General features: G+C 40.2%; 1 protein-coding gene across 3 annotated transcripts in view; it reads right to left on the reverse strand.

Annotated features, from left to right (window-relative positions):
* ZNF451 (zinc finger protein 451) overlaps window positions 1-16,902 on the reverse strand; it is a 35,834-nt gene extending 18,932 nt beyond the window's left edge. For 2 of the 3 annotated variants that reach the window (XM_083856038.1, XM_083856036.1), the window contains exons 1-10: window positions 16,847-16,902; window positions 16,169-16,252; window positions 10,773-10,856; window positions 9,445-9,570; window positions 8,010-8,121; window positions 7,238-7,388; window positions 5,791-5,917; window positions 4,263-4,416; window positions 2,167-2,314; window positions 2-1,653 (exon numbers count right to left, since the gene is read on the reverse strand). In XM_083856038.1, coding sequence (XP_083712164.1) covers window positions 2-1,653; window positions 2,167-2,314; window positions 4,263-4,416; window positions 5,791-5,917; window positions 7,238-7,388; window positions 8,010-8,121; window positions 9,445-9,570; window positions 10,773-10,856; window positions 16,169-16,249 — 2,635 coding nt within the window. In that variant the 5' untranslated portion in view covers window positions 16,250-16,252; window positions 16,847-16,902. Of the gene's footprint in view, window position 1; window positions 1,654-2,166; window positions 2,315-4,262; window positions 4,417-5,790; window positions 5,918-7,237; window positions 7,389-8,009; window positions 8,122-9,444; window positions 9,571-10,772; window positions 10,857-16,168; window positions 16,253-16,497; window positions 16,545-16,846 lie in introns of those variants that run through there. The other variant, XM_083856037.1, reaches the window with a different exon arrangement.
* Between the last annotated feature and the right edge of the window lie 217 nt (window positions 16,903-17,119).

A 17,119-nucleotide genomic window follows, 5' to 3' on the forward strand; every position in this document is an offset into this window, starting at 1 on the left:
CTTTCACTAAATTCTTCAGACTGTCCTAAGTCCTCATTTTTTATTTTCTTTCCCTCTGTTTGGCCCTGCAGAGGAGAAAGCTGTGGTCTGTCCTGAGTTTTGGATGGAGATGCTTGAAATTGATGCCTATAGGGTTTTCTGACAGCACAAGCCCCACTTGCTGAAAACTTGAATACTGTGTCTTCTGATTCTGATGCAAGACTCGATAGATCAGGTTTCTGCAGGAAGCAGTGTTTCATGTGATAGTGCTGATGCGCGCTTGAAAGATCATCAAAGTTTTTGTTGCATGCAGCACATCTAACAACATACATCTCTCCCTTAGGTTTTACTGACGTGTGACTCTTGAGGTGACTGTTCAAATCAGCAATATTCTGTGCCGTTACAGAACAAAAGCAGCATCGAAACCATAGGTGCCCTTTCTGCAGCATGGCCTTCTGACAATTCTCATAATCGTTCCTCCTGTTTATCTTTGAGACATAAGTTGTCCGGCAACCACAGGTCAAACGGTCTCCTCGTTCGACTGGGAGGAAGTCCTCATCTTTTTTTATTGAGAGTTCTATTTGCTCAGGCACAAATGTATAGTCCGTGCTATGAAGTGCCTTGTAATGGGTTAGAAATTCTTCCTCTGTGTTGAAGAAGAGATTACCACAAAGGCCACAGAAGTATTTAGTCTGTATCTCCTGATTATGATGCTCTTGGAAGTGCCGCTGTAGTGTTCCTACTTTCCGAAAATGATTTCTACATAAGCCACAGGAGTACCTGTGAAACGCGTGGCTTTCCAAGGACATGCAATGCTGTTTAACACTCTCTTCAGACTCAAACATCTCCTCACAAATGCGGCACTGCCATTTTCCCGCAACAGGACGACTTTCAGGGGAGAGCTCCACAGGGCCAGAAATGCGGTCTTTATTTCCACCTGCAGAAATGCTCACTGCATCTGAAGCAGACGGCATAGGTTCATCTTCTACAGCTTCTTGCTCATAGTAGTAACTATGTCCACCATGAAATTCAGATATGTGTCTCATAATATCCTCTTCTCTAAGATCTACAGAGCATGCTCTGCACCAAAGAAGAAAATTAGTCAAGTGTGCTCCTCCATGGAATCGACTCATATGCAGGCGGATAATGCTTGAATTCTCAGCCAGCTTTCCACACACAGCACACTTGTGACAGATCCTATTTGCTGATAAAATATGCTTTTCTACTGACTCTTCTGTAAAAAACTTTTGAAGGCATTCACAAAACCAGGCTTTTACTTTGCAAGCACTACCTTGACTTTGGTTTGTGACTTTATCTTCACTTTTATCTTTTAAATTACTCTTCCGTTTTGAAGGAGAAGATGCCATTTCGCTGGAGGACTCATCTGGACTCAAATGTCTTTTAAGCAGTAGCCTTGACCGTTCCACAATGTGGCACAAATGAGACTGATTTTTATGTTTTCCATTGACATGGCAGAACATCAAGATGGACTCTTCCAGTGTAGTAAAAACTCTAATATTATGTTGAGTGGTTTGTTTGTGTTGGGTCATCTGATCCTTATCAGCAAACAGTTCATCACAGTTTTCACAGTAACCTTTCATTTTAAATATCTCTGCAACTTGGGCAATGCTTTTCTTTGACAGCGCCATGGGCCCAGAATTATAGCAACGTGTTCTAGAATGGATTAAAAACATAAAGAGGTTGTATCACAACCTGAAACATTTTTGAACTCTCAGATGTACTTCATATATTATCAAGTAGCTACAACAATAAGTGCATGGAAACAGTGTCCTCTATGTACTTTAACCCACCTAAAGGCTTGCCAACAAAATCATGCAATGTGTATTTAGTCTCTGAACTTTGAAGAGAATTAGGTGCTAGTTTCCAAAGCTAGCATGTAGACTGATGGTTATGTTTTTGACTGTACATTTTCAAAATCAAATGCTGTCAACTTAGAAATAGGGGAACAGAGAATAGGCTTTGTTGTTCTGTTACAGAAAATACAAAAAGGATCCTGACACTGATCAGCTTTCTGCAGTGTGGGGTAAAGTTAAGGAGGCAGGCTTTTGTTCAGGAAGTCAAGATTCAGAGGATCCTAGCTACCATTAGTACCACTAAAAGCATGTCTGCATACCTGTCATTGACCTACAGATGTTCACATTACAAAGACAACTGTCTTTCACAAACCTGAAATGAGCTGTTAATTCCATATGTGAGCGCAGTATCTTGAAGCAGGACATGCACTTCACTTGGAAGGAGACCTCTTTGCACAGAGATATCAAGAGGTTCTTTGCAAAGGATGGAAAAGGTAGCGGGCCGTCAGACTTCAGTGCATCTATAAAATAGAATGGCAGAAAGTGTAACCACATGGAGTTTTTCCAAAGAATTTCAGCTCTCTGAGGACATACTATCGTTACTAATCTGTCATAAGGTTCAGAAAGCAAGTTCACAAATGTCAGCTGAGCTACAGTAACAGTGCAATGAAAGCTTTAACTAAATCCTGAATGTTTTAAACTTCTGTAACTATCTTATACCTGAATCTGCTTGCATCTTGCTTTTTCATACTGAATGACTGACTTTACTTCCCTTTTCCTCCTTCTCCAATGCCAGGTCAATATCTCTCTTAGGAAGGTTCTTCCCTTCTCCTCCACCTATTATCAGCTGTCTACTCTTACTACATAAAATTTTGTTTTAAGCCATAGAGTACTTTTTTTAAAAAGCATGTAAAGTTTTTAACAAGTTCCCACATGCCCTGATCATCTCTGTCTCTCTTTCCCATCCTTAATGTCAATTCTTAAACTTTTAGATGCAGGACTTTCTGTTGTTCTAAGTATATACTCCACAGGTAAGTTCTGGTACCAGCAGAATAAGAAAATTCTACTGAAAAGAGAATGGAAAATGGTTTGTGGGTTATATATTGTTCACATTCTGCACCTCCTCAGGCAGGTAAATTCTCTGTGATTTTTCTGTTTCAGTAAAATGTGATGATCAGCAGGCAGTAATTTGAGGTTATGCCTTCCAGCTAACTTCACTGGCAGATCTCAGGCCATGCTGACAATTATTAATCATGAAGCCTTACTAATGCAAAGTAAAAAATGGAGCACTCAATTTTTTGTTCTGAGTTAAGCACTCTCCATCTCTTACGAAGAAAATACTAACTTGTGCTTTTAATCTTTTCAAAGCAATAGCTCACCAATAATCTTTTTTAAAACCTATGACCTGAATTTAAGAGCACCTGCAGTCATCACATTCAGAATTAATAAACTATTTGAGAATAAAAGTACATTAGAGTGACAATGCATAAGGGAAAGTATAACGATGCAGCTGATTTGTCGCTTCACTACATGAAGGCAGCAGAACTGACTTGACTTGCAGGGGATTCCTTCAAAGCCTGCCTTTTCTGTACAGCCTTTCCTGCAGCCACTTTAGGGGACAGCAGAAGTTGAAGATACACTTGAAGATGAGAAATAACTATATGAATTCTTTTGGCCAGGTAGGCTCGTCCAGAGAGCTACAATCTGTAAAGTATGGCCACTTAGCAGTTTAGCTAACATTGAAGTTAATGCCTTAATGTCTATTGCTTGTGTCAAAAATAAAATTTTGACATAAGTAGTACAGCTATGTTGGGTATTAACCCTGCTTGCAGTACCATGATCAGACAGATCTTTCCTCTGGACTTTATTAGGCATGGTTCAGGATGTTGCCACCTCACAACATAACCAGTATTTCAGTCTTCAGCAGCCATGTAGTCTGTGCAAGTCATCAGACTGGCAGCAATGCCCCAGCTAAATTTGCTCCACTCTAAATGTGCAATTATATGGAGAAGACATTTTCACAAGTCTTTGCCATCAGGAATGCAAAGGACACTGGCAAGAAAAATAGCCTCCAAGCACACTAGAGACAGTAGAGTAAGGGGACAGAACAGCCACTCTGACTGGAATTGAAAAAGAAGTTTGTATTTTGCTCTGAGTCTCCATCAACATGCTAAAGGTAAACTTATTCATGAAAGTAGTCACTTGTATGGAGTTACCAGGGGATGAGATGGTTATGTGAGAGACTCAACAGCATCTCATTACTGCAAGTGTGATAGAGGAATCATGTCTACACAAAAATACGATTTTCAAAGCATCACATTTAAGATCTTACAAGATAAACAAGAATTCCCTATTAGCAAACATTAAGACCTAAAGCTTTTTTACACAGCAGAAAAATGTAAGTCACTTCCTGTCTTAAGGATGAATTATCAGAGAAAATTGTAAGCAATACACTTAGTAGCAACGTACCACTCAGTTCAGAAACCGGGGGGAAGTGGTTCTTTCGTGACATATGCTGCAAACACTCATCTCTTTTGGTGAAAAGGAGGAAGCATTTTGGGCATGCAAAACACTGAATATGCTGTGGAGGAATACCTTTTTTATGCCCATCATTTTCATTTAGCTGGAAGAGAAAATTATCTATTTAGGAAAAAAAAAATTAAGGCATGAAACCAGACCCAGTTCTCATGTCTCCCCATTCCCCTCCTATTTCTGTGGTAATATTTTCACTTTTAGGTTTTCAGCTACCACATCTGTATTTATCTACAGCCTACCTCTCTGCACTTCAGCACACAAGACACAAAGAAATGGCCAAAGTACTGCTGTCAAACCCAGCTACTCATCACTCTTTACAACAGTATCAACTTCTCTATCCCCTTTTTGCACCACTGGGAGCAAACACCTTCCCAGGGACTATGGGTTCCAGCAATTCTCTGCCATTCCTTTTACACAGGCTCTCAGAAAAAGCTCCCTCTGTCAATAAGGCAGCTGTTTTACCTCATGTCATTTCTTCTCTAATCTTGCTAACCTCTAACTCTCCAAAATCCTGTTCCTCAGAGTAGCCTGAAAAGTCTGTGACTTTTGTAGAAGTGAACTCCTTACACCCGCTTTGCTTTCTACATTAACTTCAGAAGTTTGCCTTCAGGGTAAAAATCCTTTAAATCCTTTAGTTCTGCTTCTGATATTTTTGCTTGCTTCCTTCTACATCACTCCAAGAATCTTCATTATATGCTCTGAGCTTTGACTAGGATTATCTCCCCATCCTTATATATCAAAATAATCCCACCTTCTTGCTGTCTGCAAGAGACACTCACTGCCTTTCCCCCACCTTGGCTGCTACTCCTGCTAATGCCCTTGGACACATCAGAGGCACACAACTTTGAAGAAATGGAAAAAGAGCAGGGACACACTATGATGCAATCTTTCAGCTTGTCAGGTATGACTACATATCAAGAGTTATTACTACAAGCAAAATTTAGTCTGATTTCCAGAAATTCTAAAATTTTCCCAAATTTAATGCAGCCTCTGGAGACTAGGTGAGAATATATAAAAACACCATATTTTGAAAATGTTATCCACTATCCAATTCAACACCAGATTGCTTAAATTAAACCCCCATCTCTTTTCTGCTGCTTCTCTTCACTGTCACTTACTTCACCCTAACTTTCTGCCTTTGCCTTTCATAGTTTTGGAAATGCAAAAAGAAGGGAATATCTATGAACAACCCCAACAGATGGACCAGAGGTTCAAGACAGAACTATGGTCCTCTTGAAAGCATACCAAAAAGTACAACTTGATGGTCACATCTAAAGGGAATCCTGTCAGGCTACACCAGGTGTTTGAAACACAGCAGAATCAGAGAAAAATATATTGGAGTAAAAGAGAGAAAAGAGGGTTAAAGAAAAAACAAAACAAAAACCAAAATCAATGCATAATTTTAAGTCTTAAACTTTCTACTACATTCAGTCAGGCGAGTTATTCACCCTTATGCTCTTGCCTTGGATAAAAGATGATCATTGTACTGCTGAGAGGTTGAAAATCTTTCACAGCATATCACACAGGCAACAGCATTATGTGGGGGTCCATGTAATGTGACCGTTGGGTCACAAGGAGAATGATCAAACCTGGAGAAGAAGAAATAATTAGCAAACTAGTCCCCTCTAAATAGTCAAATAACTTTTTTTTAATGGGAAAAAATTCTGTCCTTTTAAGCTATCAGACAAAACCCCCCATCTAACCAATCTAAACTATAAAAAATTCCTTACTTTCCCTATCATGAAATGTATCAGTTCAAGTGTCCTGTACAGAGATGATTCTCCCTGCAGCTCACATGTTAAAATGGCCACTCTGGAGAGAAATCATACTGCTTTTAAGAGAAAGCCTTAATTTCCAACATAGACATTTTTATAATTTATTTACTTTTATCTCCCTGTACTAGTTCTGGCTGGGGTGGACTTCATTTTTTGTAGCAGCTTATATGGCTGTTGTGTTTGGGATTTATGAACAGTGCTGATAGCACAGAGAAGTTTTAGTTATTGCTGAGCAGTGCTGGCACAGTGTCAAGGTCTTCTCTGCTTTTCAGACTGTCCCCAGCTGGGATAGCTGGCCTCAAATGGCCAAACAGACATCCCACAGCATAAGACATCATGGTCAACAATAAAAGTTGGGTGGAGGAGGAAGAGGAGATAGTTGGGAAGACAAATGCCATCCCTCCAAGTAACTATCATGTGTGATAGAGGTCTGCCCGTCAATTCCTTATTTTGCTTTGCATGTGTGTGCAGCTTTTGCTTTGCTTATTAAATTGTTTTTACCTCAGCCCAGAGTTTTCTCATTTTTACCCTACATCCCATCAGGGTGAGTGAGTGAGTGAGCAGCTGTGTGGGGCTGAGCTGCCTTAGGGGCCTAACCCATGACAGTCCCAACTTCTCACCATCCTCCCTACGGACACATTCACTAGTTACAAGGCAGTATCTGCTGGAATTGAACGCAGACACACTGAGTACTGATTAGCAAGATCAGCTATGAACAGATAGCCTACAGTTTTTGTTCCTCTTTCCCTGCATCAGGGGCTTTTCTTTTTACCTTACCATCAATTTGTGTAAGTTAGCCTTTTGGTTTATTTCAAGTTGGGATGAAGATACAACTAAAGTGGAGTACAGAAATCTTACTTCTCAAAAAACCTCAGATATTAAAAAAGGCTCAACAAGAGGAAGATATCATTTGTGAATGAAAAAAACAAACCACATACACCAAATAAAAAACTAAACCAACGAAACCCCCCCCCCCATAAAGTTCATTTATATAAATTGTAACATATTGACTCTTAAAATGGAGCTTTGTCAGTACAGGCAGTTTAAAGCAGACTTGATGCTGCTGTTCTAAGTTAGAACATATTCTTTTTATTATTATTCCTTGCACTGAACTCTTGCAATGTATCTCCTTACCTCTGAAGGTGACCTAGAAGAAGGTGCACATTATCAAACTGTCTGTTGCAATGCATCACAGGACAACACTTGGGACTGCTGCTGACTTGAGTCTGACCTCTCCTCTTATAACCACCCCTTCTTCCACTGTTAACAGAGCCTGGTTTCAGACCTGTGTTCCAAAACAAAGTACTTAACCAGAAGCTGAATTACAGAGGCTTAAGAAAACAAGTAACACACAAGCCCAAAAACATTCCAGAATCAAATTGTAGTGATTCTTAAAAGCAAACTAACAATCCACTCACTGTCCTTCAATCCTACTACAGTAAGTCTGCTCTTTCATTGTCTCTTCAATTCCCAGAAGTGCAACTTTTCAAACAGTTTGACACCCTTCCTCCAGGTCCTCCAGGCAATATTTTAAATTCACTAAACATTGTGAAGTTACATTTACACTTTCCTAAGCCACAGTTCAACAGTAATATTTTTTTCTTCCTAGCAACTTTGGTTATAAAAATAATTAACATTGCCTTACTGTTTTTAGATTTCATATCTTCTTTTAGAAGATATGAAATCTAAAAATAGAAAATATTCATATTTTCTAAGTAGCAAAGCATTACAAGAATAGCTTTCATGGAAATTAAACTTTAGGAACTTTCTAATTATATGCTCTAGCAAAATATAGTAGGATTTGGTTATGCACAAGGCACCTGCAAGCTCAACACAATTTTCACATGTTCTACTCTGTCATGCAGGACGTAGAAACCATCACCCACACTTAGTTTTCTATTTTTACCTGGCATTTTTAACCACTGGTCCACACATAATCTTGCAGCTTCTGTGTCACTGTGTTCCCGAATAAATTCTAATTCTTGCAACCCATGAGCATATTGGGAATCAACTTTCTCCTAAGGGAAAAAACATACCAGAGAATGTTGTGATCAAATTTGAAAAAATAAAAAGATTATATATGTGTCTCAAAACTTACATATGGGTTCCTAAAAAATACACCCACAAAAACCTAAGTGAGGAAAAAAAAAGTCTTACAACTCAGCTGACTTCTGATTAATACAATAAAAATGGAATGTAATAGAAAAAAAAAAAAAGAAAAATGGCATTTTCACTTTGAAGACTAAATTTAAGTCTGCAGCTTGCATTACCTGGTGAAGAGTGAAGAGCCAAGCAGGAAGAAAATATTCATCTTTTAAAAAAAGGTCCTGTAGCCTTCATTCTCAAGCTGCTTTAAAAGCTACAGAGTTATCTCTGACTCCACTTTACAGTTGAAAAACTGCATGTGGAGACATAAACAGATTGCCAAATTCAAAGCAGAAGAGACAAAAGAGGGATGTAGGCCTCCAGACTTCAAGGCTACCTTGGACTATATCTAATCTACCCTTTTACTCCATTGTACTACAGTTGCATTGTCTACCACAGACTGTAACAAACTGTAACTATAGTAGAATTTAAAAAGCTGTCTTAAAAGTTGATTTTAGAAGTTGATTTTAAAAGCTGTTAGCAATGTTGAGAAAATTAGGCTGGGAAGTTAGCACATTTTACCAACTCTGGATTTACATTTGTCCCTGTTCACTTCCATGAAGTTCTTGTAATCCCATTCCTTCAAGATGTCCAGCTCCCACTGAGAGCAGTCCTACCATTAAGCCTACTGACCATATCTCCAGTTTGTAACAAAAGTAAAAAGTATATTCTTTTCAAATGGCTGCAAAGTGCAACTAACAGGACTCAACCTTAAAATTATGCCTTAAATGTTGAAAATTTTATCTCATTATGAAATACTACTTGATACAGATTTAATGTGGCAAACAGAGTCTCAAAAATCTCAGACAAAATCATGTAAATAGCAAGGCTTGCTGCATGGTGGTTTGCAATAATTGTTATTTTTCAATTATTAAAAAAATCAGAATATCAGAATAATTGATACTAAGGTTCCTTTGCTATATATACAAGCAAGAGAACAAGTTTTTGCCACTGGGTTTCATTCATTTAAATTTTCCCCCCTTAGGGACTGCAATAAGACTAGAAAATTGATCAGTTAAAAGCCACTGAAAAGACAAAGTCCATGTTGTGTTTCACACAATGCCCCAGAAGCAGAAGTCTAGGTGCTAATTCCAGGTATGACTCATCAATTTATTTCCATAGTAGTGAAAACAAAGGTACTTGTGACTACAGGGCCTTTATTATGCAATTCTTCCAAAATAAAGCACATCCAATACCTTAAAGGCTTTGTTTTTCTCCTCTTTTTGCTGTTTCTCTACTTCAACATGGCGTGCCAGACGATCCAGGGTTGATGCAACTCGTTCCTTCTGATAGTCGATGTGATCCTTTCTCTTAGTATTTCTCTACAATTGGAAATTTAGTCTTATTAGGTGATTGTTACGTAACAGAACTAATAGAGTGAAAAGTGGTGCCCAAGCATCATGACATAACGCAGTAAAGATACTCTTATCCTAAGTTCCATGAGCTACCTTGTAGCTTTCTCTTCCTTTTTACCAGCATCTGTAACTTCTGTTAAAAAAAACAAACAAAAAACCAACTCTCCCCTACATATAATTAAGACAATTCAACATAAACATAAACATCACCACGCAGTAGTGAACATGCATGATGTGTCGTCCTAGAAGTGTCCAACAAATGAAAAGCCAAGTAAGTTCTTCTAAGTTAAAAAAAAAAATCCCTCCTGACTTCAAAGCCAACATGCAGCCCATCTAAAAAAACTGAGAACTGCTACCACTCTTGTTCTAACACTGCCCACTATCTTCAAAAAGGCAGATCATGAGCTTTTTCTAGCCTAAGGGATAGGCCATACACTGTAGTTTCCTCTTACACAGTCAGCTCTAGTAATGATCCCTGTAATGTCAGCAGCCTGTGCATGTACAGAAGATCACCTTTCCTTAAGAATCAGGTTTATTACAAACATCCTCTGCTGCAACACAGGAAAAGTCAAAAGATAGTCACTGCTGCCAAAATCAGCTCTAGTAGGGTCTATCAATGCCCCTTTCAAAGGCCTCGCAGAGCAGGCAGAGTAAGTTTGGGGGATAGATAAACTTAAGAGTCTGCTTCTGACTTGTACATTCTTACAATGGATTATGAAGGATTAGGCTAAGACCAGACTGTCACTGCAACAAGGTCATTCAACCCATAAATTGTTTCTAAAAGGTTATTTTAGAAAGAAAAGGCCTGGTAGTAGACCAGATATGTTTTCAGGCTAGAAACTGGACACTCTGATTTCCAAGGCTGCATGTAAAGTGGTATTTTATTTCCACATATTTATTAAGATGACTGAAAGACAAATAAAATTACCAAGTGATTTCAAAGCAATAAAAATGGCTCTGGAAAAAGTGAAGTGTTAGTATTCTTGCTCTTCAGTCAACAGCAAGTAGAAAAATAAAAGTATTTCAATACTTGTTATTTACTACTTCTTAAAAATACATCTAACAAGGTTTTGTGAAGAGTAACTGACAGGAAAAAAAAAAAAACAACAAACAAAAAACAATCATTTTGTTCAACCAAAATGTCCTAAAATACATCACAAAATACTCACATGAAAATTAGAACTGCTGTTAGGTTCTTCATCCCCACTGCTAACAAGATCAATGCATTCAAGGACAGGCCTTAAAGGTCCTTCCTGGAAAAAAAGTGTAAAAAATGCACACACAAAAGCATTAAATTGTCTTCCTCACAGATAAAATGTACCATCTCTGCCTTATATTGGCAGTTTCTTCAAAATATCAACAATCAACTACGCAGGGCAGGCTAGGAAGGCCTACTGCCTCATGATGAGTAGCAGAGAGAAAAGCAGCATGGAATCCTCTCTGCTGCTCTTAATGCATCTCATTCTTTACATTCTTCCACCTTTCAAGGCAGCAAAGCTGTTCAGCTGGCCAGGCATGATCAGTCCTCTCTCATTGGGGAGAAGAGGGATGAAATCTTGTACAGATGACAAAAGCTTCTATGAATCAAGCTGTCAGCCTCCAATTACCTCTGAAGAGTAACTCTTTATGATTAAATAAAGATAACACCGTTTTCTAAATGAAATATTAAAAAAAATCCACTGCAGATTTGCTTCTGTAGAAACTGACAGGCTCTGCACACTTTTAAGAAATTAAACCTTTGTTAAACAGGTGTCAGCAAGTAAGAGTTCAAAGACACACTGACCACCTGACTGTCCCATCAGTTCAATTATGTGTTTTGAAACGTTCAGCTCTGATCCTATCAGCTTTTTCAAGGGCAGAGATTTTTCCTATTTGTGTTTACTTATAGGGCTCAACAACTAATCAAAACTTACAAAACTGACAGCTGAAATGCAGAGTAACTTGCTTTCAAACCTAGAAATTCAAGTGATTGAAACAATAAATTTAATTATTGCACTTGTTTAAATGTTTTCTCCACACATAAAATGTTCTTTTTCCTTCCAAAAACCATTCCTTTTTCTATACAATTTTTGTGTACTATTTACCTCCACACAAGACAAGCCCCACACTGAAAGTTATGAGAGTTTTAATTACTTTGTTTTCCAGACGGTTCAACTAAATAGTAATGGAAAGAAGGTGCCAACCCAGAGGATTCCACCACTATAGGAGAGTTAAAAAGCTGAGGATCAGAGAGCTTCATCTCACCTGCTGTAACTCCCCACCAGATGAGTGGGAGAGTAAATCTTGGCACACAAATAGTGCAGTTTCAAAAAACCAGCCTGGACAAACTCGCCATGAACAGCTGAAAGCTGGAGCCTCTCTAGCTGACTACACTGGCATACCTGGCATGCAGAAAGACATAAAAGTATCCAGATGTACTAGCACTAAGATATGCTCACTCTTCACATCTTAGCAGATCCTTCACATTCAAAGAAAAAAAACAACAAAAAACCTCAGAAAAACAAACCGCCCAAAACCCAACCATCCAATCAAAAACAAATCAAAGAAACACCCAACTTAAAAAACCCAGCAAACCCCCAGCACAATCCACTTCTAAATTACTTCCCTAAACAATCTTCAAAAGCCATTGTTCTCACAAACCAACAGCCATGCCACTGAGCAATACACAAAAATCACAGTTACTTCTGCGAGTAGAAGAATTTCTAAGTTTTTAATTCTCCAGGCAGCTGTGGCATCTCTGCTGCTATTCACAGCTTTGCCTGGAGGCATCAACAGAACTGTAATTTCACTATGGCATGCAAAATACCCAGTTTAACTGTTAATACAATCATATTTGTTTAACTGGTGACTGAAGCCTCATGGTCATCTCCAAGGAGAGTTTCTTCTCAAGGAGTTCTGCAAAGCTCATTTTTATCCCAAAGTTTTCTCCAAAAGCCCTAAACTGTGGTCTGTCTTTCATGTCCTTCCTCATTTCACTCGATCTTCAGGTGATCTGGCCTAGCTAACAGAGTACAGTCCTCGTCCACTGACACACCATGCAAGGTGCTTTGTTTGCTGTTTTAGCTTTATGTGCCTTCAGACCAAATGCCCAGTTTACTTAAACAGCACAATTAAACTTCTGCATAATTATACACACACTAGCACACAGGAAACATGGATCTAGCTCTCATGTATGTGACCACAAACTTATCTTTGCCAAATAATTATGTGAGCATAATTGTGTATACACATGTAAACATACTTATTATCACAGATGAAGTTCACATTAAAATAAACATTAAAAAATGTACACAAATTGTACTATTTGTACTCTGAATCTTTGTTCCAGCAGACTTCCAACTTTTAAGACTGCTAAGAATGACCAACATTGTGAACCAACATGCTCTTAACAAGTTTTGACTTTATAATGTAGCAAATACAAAAAAAATCAAGTATCTGGCTGACTTGGGATGGATGCAGAAATAAAAGAGTTGCTTCCTAACATCACTACCATTTTATTCAGTTTCTGCTGTGATGCAACTAAAAGCCAGAGAGACAAAAACTTCATTCTGAATATCTAATATTTAACACCACAGAGGGAAAGGAAGCAAAATCTTTAACTGGTAACTACCATGTTTTAGTGCATTACTTGATTTGGTACATTAACTAATTCTCCTCTAAGTCCAATGCTTTTGGTACCAACTGTGGCATCTTGAATTATCTGTTTGTTCACAAGGCATTACAATTGTGAATTTCTTCACTCTTGCCTTATCCTTCCCAAGTAAGCAAAATGGGGGCAAGACCATCCTATGTTAAGAATGCAGGTGTAACAGCCTGCATTGTAGATTAAATCATATTTCTCTGGTGGTATGCAAAACTTAACATGTAATGATTTTAAATGGACAAAATACGTTTTAATGAAGAATTAAAAGCTGGAAAATCATGGAAGAACAGTTTTAAGTTTCTTGAATGAGGGTGAATTGGACTACAAAAGCTGAAAATCTTTAGCAGCAGCAGATTGACAAGAAGTCCTTATTTGATGGAGCAAAAGCATAGTCCTACAGTATGAAATCAAACACACTGGTAGAAGTGAAAAAAGTAGAAAAAAAACCAACTCAAAACCACAAAGAGAAACTGATCAAAGAAGTAAAAAGCCCACACCAAACCCACATCCAACTGTCAAGAAAGAAAAAAAAAAAAGAGAAAAAGGAAGAAAAAACACAGATCACATGGCCTTCAGCTACTTGTTTTCTATCAAAATGAGCACAGGTTGGGATACCCCAGCAGCTTCTCTAATTCAATTTATTCAAGTACTATCTTGTGCACTGGGTCTTTAGGACATGCAGATCATCAGGAGGCATCCATCCATAACATTTATGAAGAGTATAAGTTTCCAGTCATACACATTATTATATGGAAATGATGATGTAAAGCTAGCCAAGCAATCTAGAAATCCTTTTGCAAAGTCCCAAGTTACTTTCACTCAGAAGAGCAAATGAGATCTGAAGACATACTGCTGATATTAGGTGATGGCCAGGGTCACACACCTTTCCCCTCATATTCATCAATTGCAATAGTAAGCTCTTCATCCCAGGATATACATCCTGCACGAAACTTGAGCAGAGTCATTTTCCCATACATTGCAGCCTCTCTTGGAAGCAACAGTCACTGGGACTACAAAGGACCCCTATTATCCACAGGCAAAGCCAAGGGAAAAAAAAAAAAGGTAGCCAGAAGTGTTGATTTTCTCTTCCAGTTACTGTTCTTGCTGCACCAGCAGCCCTTCAATCCCTACACATTCCAAGCTATTCTAGCTTTCCTGTTCATCACCCAGTTTGAAGAAAATGAAGCTTATTCAGTCATGACCACAGAATCATAGAACAGTTTGGGTTGGAAAGATCATCTCCTCCCTACCCTCCTGCCATGGGCAGGGACATCTTCCACTGGATCAGGCTGCTCAGAGCTCCCTCCAGACTGGCCTTGAACACTCCCAGGAATGGGGGGCATCCATAACTTACCTGGACAACCTGTTCCAGTGCCTCACCACCTTCACAGAAAAGAATTTCTTCCTAATATCTAATCTAAACATACTCTGAGTCTGAAGCCATTCCTCCTTGTCCTCTCACTATATGCTCTTGTTAAAAGCCTCTCTCCATCTTTTCTGCAGGCTCCCTCCAGGTGCTGGAAGGCTGCAATTAGGTCACCCTGAAGCCCTCTCTTTTCCAGGCTGAACAATCCCAGTTCTCTTACTCCTTCCTCATAGGAGAGGTGCTCCATCCCTCTAATCATCTTGGTGACCCTTCTCTGGACTCATTCCAACAGATCCATGTCCTTCCTGTGCTGGATGCAGCACCGCAGGTGGGGTCTCACCAGAGCAGAGCAGAGGGGCAGGATTCCTTCCCTTGCCCGGCTGGCCACGCTGCTTTTGGTGCAGCCCAGGACACATCGGAATTTCTGGGCTGCAAGCACACATTGCCAGCTCATCCACCAACAATCCCAAGTCCTTCTCTGCAGATGCACATGAATACTTGTGTGTATATAGTGAACTCTGAACTCATTCATCAATATTAACACATCTCAGAGATAACCAACTACTCATAATCTTTGCAAAAAAACACCTATCCTTCATACTAGAGCACCTAAATACCACTGCAGAAAAGTCTATGTTGAACTTCGGCTTTAATCAAACACCATACAAAACAGGGGGGTGGAATCTAATAATTACTAAGTATGTTTTTCAAAACTGAGACAGATCTGCAAAAAAACAGCCACTAAAAATACTGGCATCATTGAAATCACCTGACTTGTTCCTTCAAGAAAAACATCTTCAGATGTGTAGATTTGGCTCCTAGAGACATGGTTTAGTGCTGGGTTAATGGCTGGACTCAGTGATCTTAATAGTCTTTTCCAACCTAAACAATTCTATGATTTTGTGTAATCCTGCTACCCAGCACCACTGCACTGATGACACACTGAGGCCAGAACACAGGCAACATTAAAAACATTCTGCTTCTCTTGGATAGCCACCACATACAAGTGTTTTAAAGTTACATACACATAAAGCATCTCAGCATTAGACTAGGTGTTGTACAATAAAGAGCACCTCACAATCTGAGAGGATTGTTTAAGGCCTCTATCTCATTATTTCCTTCCTCTTCTAAACTGAGTACAGTAATTTCAACATCGATTTGCAGAATGAGCAGTGATTTATTCCATTATCTTTAGAGGGACTATTCATAAAGCAAAATGCTATGCAATACAATTACCAGGAAAGTTATCTACAGTCCCTTTTCATATACCTCACTGATCACTGTAATACCCCCCTCACCTGCTCAGATACTCAAGACCACATTCTCTCTACAGGACCAACTGACATCATCTTATACCCTTCCAAGAAAGGGCACATAAACACTTAAGATTGAGTTGTTATCTGCTACAAATATTCACTAATAAAATTATATTCAAGAGTAATGCTTTACATCAAAATAGAATCATCAACAGTCAAGGAAGACCCTCTCCTATTTATTGACAGTGAAAGTCTGTTTCTTACAACAAGCAGTAAATTTCCAGTACAAGATCTACTTACTCCAATGAACTCAATCTCGTCTTCACTTTCAGAAGCTGCTGATTTACTCTTGTGAAGGCTGTCAGGGCTATAACTCTCCATTATCTAAACAGAAGCAAAACATACTATATAATTTCACTTTGTAAGTTTCGTTTAACTATACAGCATTTTCCGTTTTAGCCCTTCTTTGGCTTTGCAGTCTATCTGTATCCAACAAGTCTCTATCATTCACTCTCAATTATCAGTGACACCACAACAAGTGATGAATGACTGACTCGAATCACGCTAATGTATTTTTCCAAGTACGTGTGTAAAACGTGGTTTTATCTACAAAGCATGCCAATACGTACACTCCTCCAGCAGCCATGGCTGCAGTGCAGCAGCTCAAGGACATGCCTGAGCCTGAACCCCCAGCGAGAACGAGACCCGAGTTCCAGCCCAGCGGCGCTCAGCCCCCGCCGGGCCGCGGCCGGCCCCCAACAGCTGCGGGCGAGTCCGGGCGCTGGCAGCAGCTTGTGGCTGCTCCGGGCCGCTCTAGGACCGCGGCAGAGGGCTGAGCTTCCCGCTCCAAGAGGACGGGGGGGCTGCGGTGCTGACTCACGGTCCCGGAGCGCCCGGCCCCGGCACAGGCTCTGCGGGCTCCGGGCCCCGCCCGCAACCGCCGCAACCGCCGCCCGCGGCCCGCCCGGCCCCGCTCACCCGCCGCCGGGCCCCCGGGGCAGCAACGCCCCTGCCCGCCGTGTCCCCGCTTCCTCCGCGGCCCGGGGGCGGGACGAGGGCGCGGCACGGCTCGCCGGGATCGGGAGGTGCCGCCGCCGCGCCTCGCGTTCCCCATGGCAGGTGCCGGCGCTACCGCGGCAGCACCATGGCGCGGCCCCCGCCGGCGCTCCGCACTCTTCCCTTCTTTTGGGCTCTCTCCTTCCTCCGGCCTCCCCTCGCCCGCCTTCAGTCGGGCCGCAGCGAGTTCCGGCT

Source organism: Zosterops lateralis (assembly GCF_965231275.1).
Source record: "Zosterops lateralis genome assembly, chromosome: 3".
NCBI lineage: Eukaryota > Metazoa > Chordata > Aves > Passeriformes > Zosteropidae > Zosterops > Zosterops lateralis.